The sequence below is a fragment of the Octodon degus genome, unplaced genomic scaffold (assembly GCF_000260255.1).
Source record: "Octodon degus isolate 3935 unplaced genomic scaffold, OctDeg1.0 scaffold00029, whole genome shotgun sequence".
NCBI lineage: Eukaryota > Metazoa > Chordata > Mammalia > Rodentia > Octodontidae > Octodon > Octodon degus.
In genome coordinates this window covers 3386705-3409490 of record NW_004524605.1, presented here as the reverse complement: position 1 = coordinate 3409490, position 22786 = coordinate 3386705, and the positions used below count along the sequence as shown (strand labels likewise).

Genomic DNA, 22786 nt, shown 5'->3' with positions numbered 1-22786 from the left:
AAAAAAAAAAAAACAATTTGAGCCTAACTTAAAGACATTGGCAATACATTGTCCTAAAATTTAAAAAAAAAAAAAAATTAAGGCCTGGGGAGATAGCTCAGTGTCATAAGTGCTTTCCTGAGAAGCCCAAGGTCCTGAGTTTGATCCCTAGTACCAAAATAAAAATAAAAAAGAGGCTGGGAAAAAAACTGCAAAAGCCCTGTACTCTTAAAAAAAAGAATAAAGTTGGGCACCCCAGTTGGGTTCCCCTTCTGTCCCTCAGACAGAAGCTTTCTTTCCCCCAATAAATATTCTGCTCTTAAAAAAGTAAAGGTTAAAATGATAAATTTTTAATATGTATTTTACTATAGTTTAATAAAATCATTGAAGCTAATCCTTCATATGAACCAGAAACAAATTTACACTATTTTATCTAGATAACATTTAATGTGTTCCAAATTTTAGTTCATATTGTAATAACTATATTGTCAGGACAGAGTGGGTGTGGTGGCGCGCCTGTAATCCCAGCTCTTGGGAAGCTTTAAAAAGGTGGATCACTATGAGTCCGATCTAGCAGTGAGACCCTGAACACCCTGTAGATCCTTCCATAAAATAATAAATAAATATATATATTTAATATAAAGTGTATCATACGCACGCACACACACACACGGGGATAGCCAGATAGCTCAGCAGACTAAAGCGCCTGTTTAGGCAGAGTGCAGCAGCCTGGGTTTGATCCTCAGCGTGCTGGGCCAGCCCTGCCCCCAGGGCACACTGAGATGGCAGTTGAGACTGGGTGTGGTGGTGCATGCCTGTAATCCCATGCTTGGGAGACTGAAAACAGGAGGATCGCTACGAGTCCGATCTACATAGTGAGACCCTGTAGACCCTTTACCAAATACATACATATAGGGGGAGTGAGAGTGTCAGGAACACAATGCTTTAAAATTTGGCACTACTATAAAAGTTGAAACCCAATTTTTGTTCTTGGTTCTTTCCTAACTGCAGTGTGTAATGCACCTTGAAGACCGGTTACAGGAACTGTACTTCAAGAGCAAAATGCTGTCTGAGTATCTGAGGGGGCAGATGCGTGTTCATGTGAAGGAGCTGGGAGTGGTTCTTGGGTATGTTCATGATTTATTTTCTGGCTTTGCTTTTCCCATTTTTCTATGGCTAGGCAAAGTGTGTTCCTTAGACTTGCCCTTTGTCCCTTTTAAGTGTCTTTCCCAATAGAAGCTAGGTATTCATGATTTTGGTTACACTGTACCATACAAAAAGCACATTTCCTGTTATTCACTGGTATGAAAGGCATCCGTTATATATAGAATGTTAAAAGTTAGTCTGGGGGGCCTGGCCCTAGCTCCGTTCTTTAAGTGGCTACTTCCACAAAGCTGTCAGCCTAAGGTTACTGTGGTTCGATCCCCACAACTCAAGCCAGTCAAACCTGCCCTGAAGGCATTCTGAGCAAAAAAAAAAAGCCTGGATGAATTAAAAATACATTTTTTTATATTAGAAAAAGTAAGAAAATATTCTTTGTTTATTAAGTATGTTGTAAAGTCATTATGCCAAATATCTATCCTGCCTTTCAGATGAGCTGACTAAAGTAACAGCACTTTGTGCATGGCAGTACTTTATCCACATCTTACTTACTCAGCATTTGTTACGCATTTATTATCATCTGTTTTTTATTTTTTGAGACAGGGTCTCATTGTGTAGTCCAGGCAGACCTCAAACTTGAAGCAGTCCTCCTGCCTCAGCTTCCTGAGTGCTAGGATTACACATAGTGCACTATCACAACCAGCTTCTGCTATTAATTTTGAGAAAAAAAGTGTTTATTCAAAATGCTGACCAGAAGTGGAACAGGAAGTTGAGGGGAGGGCAAAGTATAGCCCTATTTCATATGACCTGTGATCACTTTTCTCTCTCTTTTTTTTTTTTTTTTTTGGCAGGACTGGGGATTGAACCCAGGCCCTTGCGCTGGCCAGGCAAGCGCTTATTCTACTGAGCTATCTCCCCGGCCCCTGTTGTGATTACTTTTCCTGTTCTCTGTTTTCTGCATGTGTGAATCATGTCTTAAAATACTTATTGGAAGAATTAAAATAGAATTTTTATGTAACTCAGCTCTTTTTTTTTTTTTTTTTTTTTTTTCAGGCAAGGCATTAAGCCCATGGTCTTGCACTTGGTAAGTGCTCTACTGAGCCATGTCCCAAGACTTTTTTTTCCCTTTTTTAAATTTTTATTTTGAGACAAATTTTGCTAGGTTGCCTAGGCTTGCCTTAAACTTCTCATCTCCTTGCTCAGCCTCCTAAGTAACTGGGCCACCATGCCTGGCCCGTTATGTATTTTGTAGTTTCCATTTCTTTACTACTAAAAACAATGCTAGAATGAAGAGAAAATTGATTTTATCTAAGGAACTTGTGCTGTGTTCATTGGCCATTTTTCTTTTTCCATAAATTGTGGCAAAATATCTCACTGTAGAAACATTTTTAGCTAATGTAATCTGCATATACACTATTATTATTATTATTATTATTATTATTATACTAGGATACAATCATACCTTAGTACTCAACTGCTTTAAAATTCGTTGAATTTTGTACTTGACACATTTTGATGCAAACATTTTGTCCTGGTACTTATACTTCGTTGGCTATTTGATGTGCAAACTTGAATTTACCAGTGTTTATTACTACCTTTTCCACCAAAAACAAATTTATTTGTTAATTGACCCACCTCCTAGAGCCATTTAACAATGAGTACTAAGGTACTGCTGTAATTTCTTAATACATTTTGCCTTGCCTAATATATGTTCCACCAACAGGTAAATGAGATACTTTTCTGTATTCATGATTTTTGTTACCCTTGAGATTAAAGGAGATATTCCTTTCCTTTAAATCTGTGGTTTTAGGTTCTACTTACTGAAAAGTTCCTGACCTTTGTTATCTTCAGTTAACCTTTTGGCCAACTTAACTACTGGTGATAGTGACATTATAGATAGTGGTCATTGCCTGTAGGATTGATCTTGTGAGTATATAGAAAGCTAAACTAACTGACTTTTCTTTGTTCCAGGATTGAATCCAGTGATCTTCCTCTTCTGGCTGCTGTAGCAAGCACTCACTCTCCATATGTTGCCCAGATACTTCTTTAATGCGTCTAAAGGTTAACATTGGTGGCAAGTTAAACAGAAATGAAGGAAGACGGCGAAATATGTAGTTATGGAGATTTTTTTCCCATTCGACTTCCATCTGAATGAGTCCACCTCCTGGGTGTCTTGTATTGCATTGCATATTCTCTGTATAATGGATGATTTTTCTTTTAAACTGGACTCCTGGATGGTGGTAGATTTTTAACCACATGAAACTAAAGCAGCATGAACAACCTGTGGTGAGGGCATTTGAAAAAGCCAAAGTATATAATTCTATAGAAATTTATACAAAATGAATACTAGCAAGGCATTTCATATACTGTCACAACTCGTAAATACCAAGAGATGGCTCACAATTGAGTGGCTCAGAAATAGTCATTTCATCAAGTTTTTAATTCTTTATTGAGTTACAGCTATCTGTACAATTTTGATTATTCATTATTTTGTTTGCAATTCAAAACTGCTAATTTCTAGTTATTGCTCAAAAGTATTTGAGCAGTCAATTAATAACAAACTGAGAATGAGTGACAATGTGTGTTATATTATCCACCCAAGTGTACATATGTATCTATTTTTTTAAAAGCAGAAGTAGAAATATAAGACTGGGAAACACGCCTTTTTAAAAAAGCATTTTCAACTAGTATTAATTGTACATAATGTTGAACTACTTTTTAGTGATTTTTCTGTTTCACACATACTAAAATACACATAAAGCCAATCTTCTTTTAAGGCTGAGGAATATAGATTCCAAAAAATAAGAATACTACTTTATACTGTTTGTTTTATAAGTATGAACTAATTCTTATAAATATTAATATTTGCATATTCAGTAAATGAATTTAATAAATGAAAATTAGGGTTTAAAAATTGCACCAAAGCATTGGCAAAAAATAATATTTTCTTTAAAAGTGCTCAGGTAACCAAGGCCCTTCTTTTCCATATCAGCCCTTCTAGAACCCACAGGAGCAAGACATTTGTTTCAGTGCTTAATAATAATCAGTTTGCACCAACAGAACTCATAAAACTCTTAAATTGTTCTTTTCTCTAAGAGCTCTTCCCTTCCAAAAGCTGATTGCTTTTAAAAGACTTACCAGTTGTTACTGTCGATGTATATAGTGTAGAATTTTGCTTGTAAGAAAGGCTAATAAGGAACCAAACTCCTGTAAGTAATGTAAATAAAAAGATGGATAGATAAAGTTTTCAATATGCTCTACTACCTCAGTTTACTTGAAATACTGCATTATAATATATTTTTGCTTTGCTTATCTGGTCTAAGATACATTTAATGCTCGAAATAAAATTGATTCCTGCTTTCATTTATTACTATTTTCATTGTATTTGATTAGCTTAAAAAAAGCCACTTAGTCACTATAAATATTTACTGAACAACTCATCCGTTGTTATTTAATTTTTCATTAAGTGATGGATGATTTCTGTCATTCGTTTAGTCTTTGAATTTAGAGCTTTGGGTCAAATTTCACTTTGCTGTTTATGTTTATTTGGGAGATTTTGAAAGAGAGAAGAGAGGTGATTTCCGTGGACTGTAAATCTGCAGTGAGCGTACTTGGCGTTTCCTTGGCTCGTGTCCTGTTAGCTGGTCGCACTCAGTACCTGAGTCTCCCATGGATGACTTGCTGCCAAGGAGTGTTTATGCACAGATTTTCTTAATTTAATTTTCTTATTCCATTAATGAACAAAATTCTGCTGTAGTCTTTTTTTTTGGAATCCAACAAATTGATCTCTTTGGCAGAATTCAAAAATGTAGAAAAGTTCCTGTATGGGCCATTGTACATTTATTTTTTATTGTGGCTCAGAATAATATGTAACAGGTAGATAACAGTTGTGTTGGGTGTTTTCTTAATCATCAGACTATTCTCATTCCTATTTGAAATGTTCGAATAAATAACTTCAATAATTCTAGTCTTCAGTAAGTGAATGGCTCATGCTGTTATTCTTAAAACTAATCTTTGCTAAGATGAATAAGACCTGTAGTTTCTTAAAGAGTCATTAATCCTTATAGGATTCCTGAGTTTTGTAATTCTTATCCTTTCTATAATTTCTAGTACCTTCATCATAATCACTCTTTTCTTACATAAAACCCAGGAATGAGCTGCTACTACTCCATTCAAGTGTGGTCATTGTGATGAATATGAAGAGTTTGGTCTGTTCAAAATAAGTTTTTCAAATTCTTATGGTACAAGTATCTATTACATATCAAAACACCTGTTGCAACAGGAAATAAAAGGGATCTTTTGTATTATAGAATTAAAACTAATTTCTCCATGCATATGTACTACTTTTTTTTTCCTGGCATTTATTAATGTCTTAATTTTATTAAGTTTGAAAATATTAAGTGCAATAAATCTACTAGCACAGATTTCATTTTGTTGCAGTTGGCATACACTGAGGATTATTTTTAAAAAATCAGATTTTACATAATGCCTATTTCTGGTAGATGTCTTATAAGAATATTTGCTTTCTCTAAGTTATTTAGATGGTGGATATATAAAATGTACAGATTTGTTCTTTGTTCTGAATATATTTCTCAAATGTATACCTGTATTATAATAACCTCCCAGTTCTAGGGAAAATTTGTGCAATAAACACATATGTCAATTTGATGCATGACCTTGGTTTTTCTTTCATATGGTTAATAAGGTCTATATAATATGGGCTCATGATAGCAGACCACCTCGGTTCTTGTCCCAAGTTGGCATTTTGGGCCTGAGACTGGTAGAATTTGCTTCATGAGGTGGTGAGAATTAAGTAAAATAGTGAATGTGAAGAATTATGCTTAGGCTGGGTGTGGTGGCACACACCTGTAATCCCAGCACTTAGGAGGCTGAAGCAGGAAGATAAAGGAGAGTTCAAGCCCCGCCTGTACTACCTAAGGGAGATCCTGTCTCTCAAAAAGCAAAAACAAAAGGAGGCAACAACAAGATTTAGCTTAATGCTAGCATACACCAAGTGCTTAATAACTTTCTGGCTGCTACTGTTACTAGGTAATCCATCCTTTTCCCACTCACATGTCATGGAATAATTTTTAATATATGTTCTTATGAATAAAAACAAATTTGTACTAGTGTATTTTTACATCTGACACTCTTCACAATGTTAAATTGAAAATTCCTTTGAATACAAACTGAACCTAAGCAACTAAAACCTAGACAAGCTACTTAAAACTATTAAAAACATTATATCCAACACAAATTACTTTTTTTTTAAATTTATTTATTTATTTTGTGTGTGTGTGTGTGTGTGTGTGTGTGTGTGTGTGTGTGGCCAGCTCAGCCCACCAGGGGGCGGGGCTAGCTGGCATGTGGTGCTGGGGATTGAACTGCGGTCCCTGTGCTTTTGTTTAGCTTAGCTTGTTCTAAGTAGGTGCTTTAGACCACTGAGCCATCTCACCAGCCCACAAATTACTTTTCATAGTTAAACAAAAATTGCTTTTTTTTCCCCAATAGCATTTAACTTTTATTCATTCATGAGACGTTATCTGCAATAGTACCTGCTGCATTGAAATGCTCATTAAAGTAAATGGCTGAACAAATAAATTTCAATGGGTACTCAAACATCCCACACAGTAAAGTCACTTCAACACAGCCTCATGACAACTCCCACACCAAAACAGCATACTTTATTGTGTAAATTTTGACCCACTATTACTCTCATGTTAACGGTTTTCTTAAGTTTTCAAGTGTACAATGTGAAGACATTTTAGATGGGGGAATGCACCTGGAAAATAAACTTCAACTCCATACACACATTTCAAAGCTGCTGGGCCCCAAGTCCATCTCTGACCTCCAGGGCTGCCAGTATATAATATGCAGCGCACTGAAGCTACACTATCTGAAGAAGCTTATTCTGCATAAGTCAGAAAGTGACAGGTAAACCTGTAACAGACTTGCACTCTTAACTGAACATGGCAAATAGTCACTCTTGAATTTTACATCATTATTTGATATCAAACAATGAAGCAAATCCCAACAGTACATACAAAAAAAAAGCTTTACATTTACAAAATTGTTTCCCATACTGATTAATCCAGGCAGCTAACTCATTGGTTTATGCAACTTTATTGAAAAATCAATTACTAGCAGAGCTATTAGTTGATCGCTCATCCATTGACAGCTTGCATCGTTTGCTCAGTGCTATATTAAACAGTGTATTGGAAGATAGACTACCTAATAGCTCCAAGGCTCCTAACAGCTTAAATGAAAATTACAAAATGTTTTGAGACCCTACTTTGGAATACAAAGGGTGTTTGAGTTACAATTTCCATTCTCTGTAGAACAAGAACAGGTCATTCCTTTATTGACGTGTATAAAATACATCACATTGTTTGAAATGCAGTGAGATAGTGAGGTTAAGCTTGATAGCCTAAATCGTTTGATAATAACAATAAGCTTGTCTTCTGGATGGTTAACAATCTAAGTTTGCAGACCAAAATTAGAGAAAAAGGGCTACGAGGAAAGCCAACATTTTGGCCCTAGCCTTCTAAGGTCAATTAAGACTCAGGACATATGAGAACTTGTACTGTAATGTCATGTACCTCGGTAGTGTCCCAAATTTTCTGATCAAGAAGATTATTGGGCCAAAGAGGAAAGTGATCAATGACGTAGAGTGTGCCTAAGGAGAGTCACATGGGGAGAAGACACTCTCTCAGGCTTTCACAGAGAGCACATTGGCCAAGCATTGGCCGTGACTCATCCACATGGCTGACACTGACAAAGGTTCTACAATCTGAGGTACAGGATCTCAGGATAAATCCTGAGGGCATTTCACTGACCTCAGACCAAAAAGCTACAACTCTTGTTGCACAGGTCCTGCTTTACCTTGGTCTTAACCATCCAGTAGAAAAGTATGAAGACGAAATACAGGAAGTAAAGCCATGTTGTTATGTTGAGCTGTGGGGGACTCAGGTCAATAATTTCTGACATTGCCAGTTAAACAGAAGACCCAATGCTATTATGGGCTACTGGACTCTTTTAGAATATTTTGCTGAGTTTACACACCTATAATATTCAATAACGGAACTTAAAAAAAATGGGATATAACTATGAATGTCCATTTTGTATCTGTGTATTGAAAGTGGTTGGGATAGATATATAGTTGCATTCTCTTAATGAATAGAATGATTTTTTCTAATGGTGTTTGTAAGTAGGAGCACAAGTCTGCATCTTGTACGGCAATTAACCACTAAGAAGAATATATGCAGTGTATTATTTGTTGAAACTGTACTCTCGATTTGATTTGAAACTGTCTCATTGCTATATGTTTATCAATAAAACTTTGAAAAGAAAAAAAAATACATCACATTTTCTGTTCTGCTGATGCTATAAATTCAATACCAATTCTCCAGTCATGAGCATAAAGTATATCACGTATAACCTTAAATCTCTAACAGTGGAAGGCTTAACAAGCATGGATGCTGCCAGAATAATGCTGCTTCCTTGCCGAGATCACCGAGCATCCGTCTCCCCCTCTGGTGGCTTCTTCAGCAGTTAGAGCTGTGAGGAATGGTTTAGTCTCATAGCCAAGTTAGAGTGAAGACATTGGCCACATAATACACATGCTTCATTTTTTTAAAAAAATTCCGAATCTTGGGCAACTGTTCTGTTGTAACTACTTTACAGTTTCTAAAAGCAGTTATTGTCCAAAGCTGGAAGAACTTAAGTCTTCTTAGATGAGCATGTGAATGAATTGAGGGAGGTAAACAAAAAATAAAATTAAAAAAAGATGAGGTCTGATAGGGGAGCAGCCGGATAAGAAAATCAGAAAAGGCCAGGGAGATAGCTCAGTAATAGCGCTTTCCTGGCAAGCGCAAGAGCCTGAGTTCAATCCCCGGTTCCAAAAAAAAACCAACAAGAAAATCAAAAAAGAAACAGCAATTTAAAGTTTATCCCAGCTATAATGCAGGTGATTCTGATTTTAAGGTAGCACCACATGGCGTACTTCTGAGTCCATTCTCGAGATATTCTGTTGTACTTGTCTCTGTCTGTTTTATAGATCCGTGCAGTCTCTGGCACTAGGGGGTCGTCTGGGTTTGGATCACATAGCAGTGAACAAATGGGATAAAAGAACTTTAGAAATAGTGAAAGCAGGAGACCACTGTGATCTTAGAATATCGAGACAAATGCTGCCATTACCCTTAACATTTGGATGATGAATTCTTGTAAAGCAACCTTAGGTGGTTTGAAGGGGTAGTCGGTAGGAAAATGAATTGTCAAGAATACACTGCCATGGTATGGGCTGACATTAGGTCCCATAACTGTGGCTCGCCAGTGGAACATATCACCCCCAACTGGGCCTGCAGAACATTGTGCTGGAGGGTCCCGGGCCAAGTCACTAAGTTCCTTATTAATCCGCTTCAATGCCGTGGTCCGTCCTGTCCCGGCCCGCGGTGTTCGTGTGTGCTCAGCCCTGCTGCGTCTGGATGGCCCTCAGCTCTCAGCAGCTCGGTGGCCCAGGCAGTCCCCGGCCAGCCAGCTCAGCCCGCACACCGCTGCCTCCCACTCGGAACGGCACCTTAGATTAAGCCGACCCGAGGTGGCGCCAGGCGGGTGGGGGGACAAAAATTGATTGACTGGTTTAGGTTCTAATCTTGGTTTGCTGAGTGATTTGCACATGACTGAACCAGTGTGTCTCTTACACTAAAGCACCTCTTCATTCATCCTTAGTCTGCTAGGCAGCGGTGACTCGGCCTCTATTAGGCTTGTGGGGAAACTGCTTTCCTCAGTCTTAGCTGGGCAGTTACACCTGAAGGCAGATCTAGACCATAAGTTTTTTGTGGTACTTGTTTTATTAGTTAACATTTTTACATTTAACTGAAGAGTATGTGTACTGTTTTTAAAGCAGATATTGTCAAATATTTGAAGGAATTATTAAAGAGTTGTTCACACAAAAAATTCAGGAGACTTGAGAAATTTTGTAACATTTCTGAGGGTTTTTTTTATTAAAGAAGGAAAATTTCAAAACAGGTTAGTAGAACACTTAACTAATACATTGCATATTGTTGTCTTCATAGTAGTTATTCAGAGCGTAAGATATACACAGGATAACCTGTCCAAGCAATATGAGAAATTAAGACACAGAAGATTTAACATGATTTTCTGAGGGGATAAAGTCTTTTGTATATAGTCCCATCTCATTTCAGACTAGTGGTTTCCCAGTTAGTGTGAGTGACAGATTTTTTTTTTCTAAATTTATTTTTTTTTTAATTTTATTTATTTATTTTTTCATTTTGTGGGGGGGGGCAGCTCAGCCCACCAGGGGGCGGGGCTGGCTGGCATGTGGTGCTGGGGATCGAACCGCGGTCCCTGTGCTTTGCCAAGCTTGTTCCAAGTAGGTGCTTTAGACCACTGAGCCATCTCTCCAGCCCTGACAGATTTAAAGATATCCAAGATTTCCTTTGTGTTTGACAGTGTGAAAGGTGTGAAGTATGGAGTCCAAACCTGAGCTGTATGTAGTTCCACTAGGGCAGGGGTTTGGAAATTGTATCTCTGTGTGGTAAAGACGTAGGCAGTTGGATGAGGAGTGAAGAGTATGTGGCACTCCTGTCGCTGCTTAGTAATGCAGACTGTGGGTTTAGCTGTCTTACGTATCTAGATGTCTCTGGGGCGAGGGTATGTGAACTTGAATTAAGGATGTGTGATCACTAAATTAATCCAGGGATTGGTTTAACAGTTCTAGGTGTGGATAATTGGAGGTCCCACCTGGGTTTGGATGGCACCACCCAAAAGGCTTGTCACCTGGACAGAAAGAGGGCCTGCTTGCTGCCTGTGGCCTCCTTTGTGCTTTGCCATGAACTGTTCTCAAACTATGCGTGGAAATAACCTTTCCTTCTCTGACTTGTGGGTGTGTCCAGTATTTGTTCCAGCAACCAGAAAAGTAATACTCTCTTTGCTCTAGATTTAAGATTATTTGAGAAGTCCCTAAGACACAAGCAGTTGAAAATATTCCCATCCAAAGTACTACCACTTCCTCAGAAACTAGGATTTTTCTTCTGATGAATGTATAAACTAGAGTAATTCCTTCATCAGATTGCAGATAACTCTCTGGTGAGTTAACACTGTCAAAAAAGAACTACCAATAAATCTGTATTTTCATCCTAGGGAGAACATTAAATTGAAGAGGCTTGAGCTTCTTCCAAATGAGTCTTCACAAGGACAATGTAAAAACATGTCTTTCTGTTCACCTTAGTGCTCAGATTCATGTTTGTTTATTTATTGAGATAGAGTCTCACTATGCAGTTTGGGCTGGCCTTGTGCTCACTTTTGCAGCTCCCAAGCTGATCTAGAACTCAGAGATCCTCCTGGCTCAACCTCCGGAGTGGTGGGATTACAGGCAGGCATCACCACGCCCAGTTCTGGGGCTGCATGGTGGGCACCCAGCCATCCATGGCTGAGACTGCATGGCATGTGGGGTGGGGATTGAACTTGGGTCCTTGTGCTTGCCAGGTAGGTGCTTATGCATCTGAGCTATCTCTCTGGTCCCAGATTCATGTTATTAATGAAGGGATATTACTTTCCTAAATTGTCTCTGTTGATGAAGTGTGGAAATACAAGTAAAGTATGGTTATTTCCTCAAACTTATCATAGCACCCTGCTGAGACATGTTTGGTGCCACACTTGCCAGTTAATACCCTTTACTATGCTGTAGGGGGGCAGGAGTTAAAATGGGTCAGAGTATAGTGCTCACACCTACTTGCATATTAGAACACTTGGCTAGCTGGGACACATGCGTGTGTGTGTGTGTGTGTGTGTGTGTGTGTGTACATACACATACATATTTTTTTCCTTGGTGCTGGGGATCCATTCCAGGAGTAGGACATGAGAAAGTATTTGAAATACTAATTATTAGACTTAGAATCTAATTCATTGATACCTGACCTAGAATTAGGACAGAAAATACTTTTTTTTTTTTCCACTAGTAGTGATTTGATCTTTAGCATACTCCACATCCCAATTACCTAATTTATTCTGGGTGGTATTAAAACTATTAACCCCTGTAATTTTGCTGATTTGCGTTGTTCTGGAAAGGATCATATGATAATGAGTTTATTCAGTTAACAAGCATTCAGTTTTGTGTAGTGCAGCAGGTATCAAGCCAAATATCTTTCTTCACCACTGGCGAGCAATCACCTGTGTGTACGTTTGTGCAGGCATCTGTTCTTCCCTTCCTTCTCCCTTCTTTTCTTGGTATTTCTGGCTTACTTGCTAGCTATATTTACTTTCTTGTTTTGTGATGGGTCTTAGTACTTTGCCCAGCCTGGTCTTCAGTTCCTAGTTCTTGGGATTATAGGAGCCTCCTAAATTCTTGGGATTATAGGAGCACACCACCGCACCAGTTTCAAGTGCCTGTTTCCCTATCAGTGAAATCCCTAACAGTTCATTCAGCAAATATTTACTAAACACAAGTTACGCTGGGCTGTCTGGGTGCCATGGTAAGCCATTAGATAACACAATTTCTTATCTTTCATGGAGTTTACATAGTTCCCCTCTAGTGGAGAAAAGCTCATATATAATATGGTATCAAGTAATAGGTAAAATAAAAAGAAAGGTGTTAACTCCTTTTTTTGAAGGAAGTAACCATGTGTTATAGTTTGTGTCTGGATGACCTCCCCAAGCTCATATGCTTGTAGGGGGCTTTTCGGAAGTGGCTGGATCTAGGGTGTGTGATGCTGGGATTAAGGACATGTCATGACTAAATGGACTTAGCATAGTTCTCCGTATAAATAATGGAAAGCTCCCTCTAGGTCTGTGTGACATAAAAAGACTGGAAGCCTGGATGGAATATAAAGGAAAGACAGAAAGCAAGCTGCTGCTGCTTGCTGCATCCTGCCTACCCTGCCACAGTTTCTCCTCTGGGTCCCCTCTTCCATGCTGCCCTGCCTTGCAGACTCTGGACCTTGGACGGAAAGCTCTACAGACTGAGCTAAAATAAACACAGACCTTCGGATGACATAATACACATCAGATAGTCACTGGATATGAACTAGTTTTCTGCTTTCTTATATGTATTTTTGTATACTGATTCATTTTCTTATGAAATACACAAAAATTGACTTACTAAACACTTGTGTAACTCACTCAGGCCAAGCAGTACAGAAGCCACTTCTCCATGTGCTCATGGTGTGAACATTCGCTTGCTGCTTTAAACTTTTGCCTCTATGTGTTGCTGCTGATGCTGTTAAAACTGAACTCTGAGTGGATTCACACCCTCTATTTTGTCTTGGATTTTTGTTCTCAACTTTGTGTTGGATTCATCCATGTGCTGTGTAGCACATATTCCATTTTCTTATCCGTTTGTTTTTTTGGTGGAACCAGGGATTGAACTCAGGCTCTTATGCTTGCCAGGCAGGCACTTATTCTACTGAGCCATTCCCTGGCCCCTTTTTATCCATTTTGATGGGTGGCTACTATGAACAATGAACATTTTTATCATTTTTTGGTGTATATAGGCATTCTTTAGGACATAAGGTATATTAAATGGACTTGATGTCATGGTGTAGGTTAAGTTTCAGGGTTTTTTCTGAATTGTTACCCAGTTTACCCTTACACAGCATTTGTGAGAATTTTTCTTGTTCTGTCTTCAGTATTTAAATGCTTCTGAATATAAACGAAAGGAAAATTCTTATCATTCAAATTTGATTGTTTTAGAAAAATAACACCCTTCAGTAACGAAAGTGCTTAGATTGTGCAGACAACATACCAAGTGCCAGAGCCAGATGTGAAGTATGTAATCCTGCATCTCTTTACTCTTCCCGTTTTACAGATGAGGAAACTGAAATTCAGATACTATTTAACTTTAAGCTGGGGTGAGTGAACTTTCATAGTGGAGTGCTTGCTCATATTCAGAGAGCCCTGGGTTTGATTCAGCCAAAAAATGCAACGATTTACCTAACAAGAAAGAGTCTAGGGGCCGGGGAGATGGCTCAGTAGAATAAGCACTTGCCTGGCAAGCGCAAGGGCCTGAGTTAATCCCCAGTCCCGCCAAAAAAAAAAAAAAAAAAAGAAAGAAAGAAAGAAAAAAGAAAAGAAAAAAAATACTGTGTAAAAGACAAATTCAGGTCTAATTCCTCCTATACGTCCAAGTTCATAACAATCATGGTTTCGTTTTCCTTCAAGATACCACTATGACATAAAATTAAACCTTTAAGAATGGACGGGTAACTTTTGTGATACTGGGCATAACTTTGAGAGGATGTTTATATATGCGTACACACGCATGCGTGCGGACACACACACACACACACACCCCAACGAGGAAAACAGGTTGCCTGCAAAGCCTAGTGATTTTCCCATCATTACTTTATTTCTGTAATGGCTGAACCTGAAAGGTTTTTGCCCAAAACTCGAAAAAACAGATGTGCTAATAGTATGTTGCAAACTTCAAGTTCAGGCAAGCCCCATGACCAACGGAAAATACAGCGCTTATTGACATCAAGGTATCATTACTGTAAATTGTAGCCCTAACTCTCCTTTTCCTTTTATTACTCAAAAGCACTTCAGTTCCTACCATGTCATTACAGTCACCGTGAATCAGTCCTTACTCGAAAAGCCCATGATATTTATAAATCACCAAGACAGCGAGCTATGCCGTGATACTCAGATGTACCTACATGGGATCGCTCTCCCAGTAGCTTTAAAATTCTGCGGCAGGGATGGGCCCAGCGTGGTGCCCAACTGAGGAGGGCATGGGATTACGGTGGTTCCTACGTGCTTAAGGAGAACCGGCGTAAAGGGCTGATCCAAAAGGACAGAGTCTCTTGTCAGTAAACTACTGTTAAAACTGCCTTTGCAGCTTACTGCCCCAAACGATGATGTTTTTCTTACGATCAATAAACCGAAATTAGCACTGTCCGGTGTATTAGGAAACCGAGCACAACATGAACGTGCGAAAGCTCCACTCGGAGTTGCGCCAGGCCGAGCCCCGAGCTCAGGGCGCTGGGCCGCTCCGGGCTCCGGCGAGCGGGCGCCGCCGCCAGCTCCGCTTCCTCCGCGCTGCTCCCTAGACGTCTGCTCGCACAGAAGAGGCGCGTTCTTGCGGGTGGCTTTCACAAGACATTTCGTTTTACCGAAAGTCGGAGGGAAGGGCAGCGTGGACTTCCGCGTTCGCCGAATGGCGGCCTCGACTTCCGCGCGTTCTCGGGGAGCGGGGCGCCCGGGCGGCGGGGGAAGCGCTCGCCCCACTTCCGGGTTTGGGTCCAGGTCCATCCACCCAGAACGCCTTCCCTGCAGTTGCGTCTCAACAAGCTCTTTCTCTTCGGGCTCGGCTTCTCAGGCCGTCCTCCAGCCAGTGCACCCGAAACTAGAGGCCGCAGCCCGGGGCCGCGGCCGAGGGTCTCCATCTCTCGGAGGTCTGGAAGAGGCCAGCCCGCCCCGCCCCAGCTCTTACGTCAGCCCCACGCGCTCGCCGGCGTGCGCATGCGTGTCGCGCGTGCGCGCTCGCCCTCCCACCCCCGCGCGGGCTTCTTTCTGGCCAGTCGCGCGTGGGCTGAGGCCCTGGGCGGGCGTTGCGAAGCGTTGTTTGTTTGAGTCCGGACCCTGTGGCTGTCCGCGGTCCCCTCGGCGTGAGGAGGGCACACCCCCTGCGTCGGTAGCATGGGCCGTCGTGTGGACTGCTAGGGGCAAGCTGGCCGGCGTGCGGCTGCGGCCATGAACTCACCCGTGGACCCCGGCGCCCGGCAAGCGCTGCGGAAGAAGCCGCTGGAGCGGACGCCCGAGGTAAGGCCGGCGAGCCGGGCGCGCGCCCGCCGCCAACCGACAGCGCCTTCGGGCCGGTCCGAGCCCCGCGGCAGGTCCTGTCAGCGCCGGCACCTGCCGCCGCGCGTCCTCCCCGCGTCGCCCGGCCCTGACCCCAGCCCTCGTCGCGGGCCGCACGGTGGCCGCCTTTCCTGCGGGCGGTGCAGCCTTCCCCGCGCGGCCGGCCGACCTTGCCGGGGACTTCCTTGTGCCTTCTTCCGCAGGAAAGCACCATTTCTAAGTAGTATTTTCCGAGTTGGGTAAATGTGGGTTGCGGAGTGAATTTGCCGTACATTTCAGGTAGACTGACGAACGAGATAAAAATTGTAAGCGAACTGTAACAGCAACCCAGCCGGGAGATGACTTTACGCTGAGTTCTGCGTCCCGGAAATAACGTGCAGTTCCCCAACCAAAGTTGCTTTTCGAAGTCCGTTTAGAAATTTGCATCCAATCAAATAGTAAATTTTGTGGTGGCTGAGGCATGTTTAAAGATCACTTCTGTAGGTACTTTTTCATTCTGTGGGACATTTTTACAGTATTTTTTGCTTGGGTAGGAAATTTCTTTTAGCTCAGCGGTAATGCATCAGCTGGAAAAGTTTTCATTTGACCCAAGGGTTATTTGTTAGGTAAATAACAAAAATCTGGTAGCCTGGTGTTTGTGAGTACTTCCGGTTTGGGGGGGTTTGTTTGTTTGTTTTGTTTTTTTAAAGATTTTCCTCGACTGGGAGAATTTCATCTAATCAATGATAACTGCTAAACCAAAACAAAACCCAACAACGTGACTGGATTTTCTTGTTTATAGTGACAATAATTTAAATCTTTAATTCTTGCTAACTGACTTTTGACTTAGATGATAGCGTGTTTTTTTTTTTAATTTTTATTTATTTGTGTGTGTGTGTGTGGGGCTGGGGGATTGAACCGCGGTCCCTGTGCTTTGCTAAGCTTGTTCTAAGTAGGTGCTTTAGACCACTGAGCCATCTCACCAGCCCCTATTTGATCTTTTTGAGTAGAGGTTTAACTGTGCAATTCTGGCGGGCCTTGAATTCACTATGTAGTCCAGGCTGGCCTCAAATTCACAGATATCTTCCTGTCACAGCTTCCTGAGTGCTGGAATTACAGGCTTGTTACTTTTGATAAATTCATATTTTAATGGGAAAATCCTGCTTTTTAATAGCAGACTTACCTGTTTTCAAGTTGCATATTTTTGAGCTTAGAAAATTTCTAAACTGTTCATGAAGTTTTATGTTTGCCAGTGTGTGGTAAAGTAATGTGTTAAGTACTTTATCTTGTTTTACTGGAAGAGCAGCATTTTCAAAGGATTGCTAAACTGCCTACAGCTTGAAGAATAGAGCACTGACATGTAGCAGTATAATATTTTAATTGCTTGATTCATTGTCAGTGATTTTTGAATGAGTATAGAATTGTTCAGGGTATAGACCTATGAATAAGGAAATGATAACCAGCATCCTAGTGATGAGTTATTTTGATATGTAATTTGATGAAATTTTTACAAGTTTGTTTCTGTTTTCAAAAGTCCTTATGTTTTTAGTGGACTATTAAAGGTCTATTATACCTATATTAATTCAGTAATTATTTATTGAGTGCCTACCTGTTCAAGGTCCTGTTCTGTGCAGTAGGGAAGTATCAGTAAGTAAAACAGTACAGCACTGGTAGTTTTTACATTCTAATGGAGCAAGGCAGGGAAAAGCAAATAATAAATATAGTAAACAAGTTACATAATGTGCTGTCTAGTCATTGCAATGGGGAAAAACGGGATAAAAGGAATTGGAAACAAAGAGCAAAACCTGGATTTCAGTTTAAAAAGGTAGTTTGTATTGTCCTAGTTGAGTTGACTTTTTTTTTTTTTAATTTATTTATTTTGTGTGTGTGTGTGGCCAGTTCAGTCCGCCAGGGGGCGGGGCTGGCTGGCATGTGGTGCTGGGGATTGAACCGCGGTCCCTGTGTTTTGCTTAGCTTAGCTTGTTCTGAGTAGGTGCTTTAGACCACTGAGCCATCTCACCAGCCCCTTGAGTTGACTTTTGACTAATGTATGCACCTGATAGAATTGCTATAGGGTTAGATGAGAAAAACTGCAAGTAGAGGGAATAGTCACTGCAGAGATCCTGTGATGAGAGCATGTCTTGATATCCAGGATGGCAAGGAGTTCTGAGTGGCCAGAGAGGAGTGAACTAGGGTGAGAGTAGTAAGAAATTAAGTCAGAGAGGACGTAATGGTGATGTAGAGTAGGATGTGTGTAGGACTTTCTAATTGTAAGTTCTTTGACTTATTTTTACTAAAAGGGGCGGGGGTGCTCATCTAAAAGTTTTAAAGTACAGGCATAATATCTTCTTAGTTTCAAGAGTCCCCAGGCTGCTGTGTGGACAGTAGACTGCCCAGAAACAAGACTAGAAGTAGGAAATGAGAGACTATTGCATTAAATTACATGAGAGATGATGTTAACTCAAATTGAAGTGGTAGTAGTAGTAGTGGAGGTGGTAAGAAGTACTCAAATTTTGGAAATATTTTGAATGTTTAAAGAGGATTTGCTTTGATGTCTTTGTGAGTGAAAGAGAAGACTCAGGCATAAATTCAACATTTTTGGCCTAAGTACTTGGAGTGTTTATCAAGAAGTTGGAGATGCCATCAGAGATGAGGAAATAAGCAGGGGATCTGCCTCAGTGTAGAGCCTTTTCCACGCATTCATGAGGCCCTGGATTTTATGCTGTGACTTTTAGTTTGATATGTCAGCTTCGTTAGGTTAAGAAGTACGTAGCAGGATTTGCACTCAGAACTCCTGGCCTTTGGACTCCTGGACTTCACACCAGTGCTCCCTGCCTCAGGCTTTCTGTTCAGATTGCAAGTTATATCATTGGCTTCCTGCTTTTGGTGCCTTCTGGCTTTTGTACTAAGCCATACTAGTGCATCCCAGGCTGTCAGCTTGTAGATTTATGGTTGTGATACTTCTCAACCACCATAACAGTTTGTGCCCATTTCATAGTAAGTCTTTTCATATGCCTGTGTACCATTCTTAATGGCTTTTTGTTTTTAGAAAACAAAACCCTAACACAGGTTTGGTACTGAGTATGGCAAATATTCCTTTTTACAATACTCCTTATAACATGGTGGGAGAAATCTTAAATAGTTCCCTTGTAAAAAGGCTATGATAATTTAAACATGCGTAGGCTGCTTGGTAGTGAAAGATAAAAGTTTAAAAGCTAATATTGGGCTGGTGAGATGGCTCAGTGGTCTAAAGCACCTACTTAGAACAAGCTTAGCAAAGTACAGGGACCGCGGTTCAATCCCCCAGCACCACATGCCAGCCAGCCCCGCCCCCAGGTGGGCTGATCTGGCCACACACACACACACATATACATAAATAAATAAAATTTAAAAAAATAAATAAAAGCTAATATTGGTGGTTTTCATAGGAAATCATTTAATTGCAACAACCAAGCAATAACTGAACTTTTGTTTTTGAGGTTCCAGGATTTGAACTCAGGACCCTGCGCTTGCCAGGCAAGCGCTTATTCTACTGAGCCATCTCCCTGGTCCTATAACCAAACTTTTGAATTGGTGATCTATACTTACGACCCCTGTAGACCAAAACTATGGTGAGTGTCTTCAGGATCACCAAAGTGAAAACACGGGTCAAAAATACTAGAATTCTCCATTGTATTATTTTCTTATTTCTGCCCCTTCAGCCATAGCACGTTGCTTTCAAAAACTGCCCTAATTTGATAAGCTCAATAAAGCAACTTTTCAAAGCTTATTTGAAGATTTGGAAAAATTTGTAGGAAAAAAAAGGATTTCAGTTGAATTGTCAAATCACATGGTCAGATTTGGAATGAGGTATGATAAAGACTTCTAAAAGTTGATTTCAGGGTATTCCTAGTGAAGTTTTTTTTTTTTTTTTTTCTTTCTCCCCTTATTTAGCCCAGTGCATTTGATAGAAAATTCAAATGAGTATATTGGTCACATAAAACAGCAATGATGAAAGCTTTGATTTGAGTGTATCATTTTTCTGCGTTGCTGTTCTTGTCAGCTGTTAAAATTCTGGAGCTTTTATTGAATAAAAGTTGTATTTGCCTAAAGAAGCCAGTAAATCTAAGTAGTTTGAAAATAATTATGTGTACAGTAGGATAAGAAAATACCCAATATTGTTACTGTTCAGTCACCAGTATCATTTGTGCCAAGCTCTTATATATTAGGGCATGCAAAATGGAAATTGTTGTTGTTGTTGTTGTTGTTTGAGACAGGGTTTCATTATGTAGCTCAGGCTGGCCTTTAATGGTGATCCTTATGTCTCAGCCTGCCAAGTACTGAGATTACAGGTGTGTAATCTTCCAGTGCCACCTGCTTCAGGATGGATTTCTTTTTTTTTTTTTCTCGTGGAACCAGGGATTGAACTCAGGCCCTTGTGCTTGCCAGGCAAGCGCTTATTCTACTGAGCCATCTTCCTGGCCCTCAGGATGGATTTCAGTGTGCCAAAATACCACAGAATTATGGGATACAAGATGAGAAATTTTAGTAAGAAATGCTTATGTTGCTGTATATTGATTGAATCATAAAACAATTTAAAAAGAATAGTACCATATAGAAATTGATAGTGAGTACAGTCTTTAAGAAGAGGAGTTCTTGGGCTGGCCAGATAGCTCAGCAGACTAAAGCGCCTGCCAAGGCAGAGTGCAGTGGCTAGGTTTCGATCCCCAGCGCGCTGTGCTGGTCCCGCCCCCAGGGCGCCCTGAGATGGTGATTGAAACTGGGCATGGTGGTATGCACCTGTAATCCCAGCACTTGGGAGGCCGAAAAGAAGAGAGTCACTATGAGTCTGATCTAAATAGCGAGGCCCTGTAGACCCTGTACTAAATTAAAAAAAAAAAAAAAAAAAAAAAAAAAGCATTTACTTAGTGTGTAGACCTTAATACTTAAAAGCACTGATGTTTAATAAATGAGATGTCCATTTTGTACATCTGACAAATAAGTTTTTAGATAACTGTGCTGAACAATTGCATGTGTTGTGCTGACCCATTACAGTATTTGATCTGTGTCTTCAAAAGACTTAAATTGTCCTGAACAGTATTTGCAACAACCACAGTTGAGTGTGCACAATTACTAACCACAGGCTGGCTGGCTGTTTGTACAGTCTTTTTTTTTTTTTTATACTTCATACCCAAGCATTTCAAACATTTATTTATTTATTTATTTATTTATTTATTGCGTGTGTGTATGTGTGTGTGTGTGTGGCCAGCTCAGCCCACCAGGGGGCAGGGCTGGCTGGCATGTGGTGCTGGGGGATTGAACCGCGGTCCCTGTGCTTTGCCAAGCTTGTTCCGAGTAGGTGCTTTAGACCACTGAGCCATCTCACCAGCCCCTGTATAGAGTCTTGCTGTGTTATTCTGCTTGACGTTGAGTTCACTGTGTTGTCCAGGCTGGCTTTGAACATACAGCCATCCTCCTGCCTCAGCCTCCTGAGTGCTGATTACAGTCTTGCACCACCATGCCCAGCTTATGATGCACATTTTTACTTTTTCATTTTTGACCTATTTCTCTGTATGATTTTTCTGTTCATAAGCAAACAGTTTCTACATCTGTTGTTTGTGTACCTCAGTGATTACACTTGCAAAAATGTATGTTATTGTATAAAGTGGCTTATGAAGTATTGTCATGTTTTTATATGTAAATGTCCTTTTAAAATGTAAGGTTTTTTCTCTTGTTCTGTAACTCCTCTGGCTACTCTTGTCTTGATTTGCTATGATTCTTTTTTTCACAGCTCTTTATTTAGCAGTTTACTTACTGTTCTGTTTCTTTGTTAAGTAACATAACACCCTTTTGATATAACACTTTTTCCTGATAGTGCCTGAATTGCGTCACTGGCTTCTTTCCAATTAAGCAAACACCTTCACACGTTCTAAAATTCACTTGTACTAGTCAAATCTTCCTCTGTGTGTTACACAGATATGTTCCATTAACTAGTTTTATTAGTAGTTTGTGCAGTATAAAAATTGAGAAATTTTAATTTGGTGTTCTTTTTTTTCTGTATTTTAGTGAAGGTTCTACAGGGTGTTCAGGATCTCACTGCTAGATCTGACTCATAGTGATTCTCCTGTTTACAGCCTCGGAAGTGCTGGGAGTAGAGGTGTGAGCCACCATGCCCTGTCTCAATTGCTGTCTCAGTGTGCCCCGGGGGTGGGGCCAGCATGGCAGGCCTGATGTTCCTTAGGTTCTCTTTAAAGATTATGCTGTGATTTTGATACAGGGTCTTGCTACTCAGGAGTGATTCTCCTATCTCAGCCTCCTCCATGCTGGGAATACAGGGGTGTGCCACCACACCTGCTTCTGGGACCAACATGGCATATGGTACCCGGGATAGAATTCAGGTCCTTGCACTTGGCAGGAAGGTGCTTAGCCCCCCTCCCCTTTTTTTCTTTGTGATAGCTCTTGCGGTTCAGGCTGGCCTCAAGTTCACTGTGTAGCCTACCCTGGACTAGAACTTGAAGCAGTCATCATACCTCAGCCTCTTGAGTGCTGGGGTCACAGACATCTGCTACCTTCCCCACTTGACACCATGCTTTGCACATATAACATCTGCTGAAGTGTTAAAAAATCCAAGTATATTTTAGAAAATATTAGTTCATTAGGACTGTTAATTTTATACATCTTAAGACATTCTTACTCAACTTTCTATTTTTTATTTATTTTTCCAAAATTTTATTGATAAACAGCAATGAGACAGTTTCAAATCAAATTGGAAGTACAGTTTCAACAAATAACACACTGCATATATTCTTCTTAGTGGTTAATTGCTATACAAGACGTGGACTTGAGATCCTATTTACAAACACCATTAGAGCAAATCATTCTATTCATTAAGAGAATGCAACTATACATCTATCCTAACCACTTTGAATACACA

At 40.3% G+C, this 22786-nt stretch overlaps 2 protein-coding genes across 9 annotated transcripts in view; both read left to right on the top strand.

Annotated features, from left to right (window-relative positions):
* Positions 1-5752, top strand: part of Fnip1 (folliculin interacting protein 1) — a 141769-nt gene extending 136017 nt beyond the window's left edge. The window contains exons 16-17 of the mRNA XM_004629439.2: positions 991-1106; positions 3052-5752. Coding sequence (XP_004629496.1) covers positions 991-1106; positions 3052-3130 — 195 coding nt within the window. The 3' untranslated portion in view covers positions 3131-5752. The remainder of the gene's footprint in view (positions 1-990; positions 1107-3051) is intronic.
* Positions 5753-15580: 9828 nt separating this feature from the next.
* The window catches only part of Rapgef6 (Rap guanine nucleotide exchange factor 6), a 223318-nt gene continuing 216112 nt past the window's right edge, over positions 15581-22786 (top strand). For 3 of the 8 annotated variants that reach the window (XM_023713121.1, XM_004629328.2, XM_004629324.2), the window contains exon 1: positions 15588-15855. In XM_023713121.1, coding sequence (XP_023568889.1) covers positions 15787-15855 — 69 coding nt within the window. In that variant the 5' untranslated portion in view covers positions 15588-15786. Of the gene's footprint in view, positions 15856-22786 lie in introns of all 8 variants that reach the window. The other 5 variants (XM_023713125.1, XM_023713124.1, XM_023713120.1 and 2 more) reach the window with 3 other exon arrangements.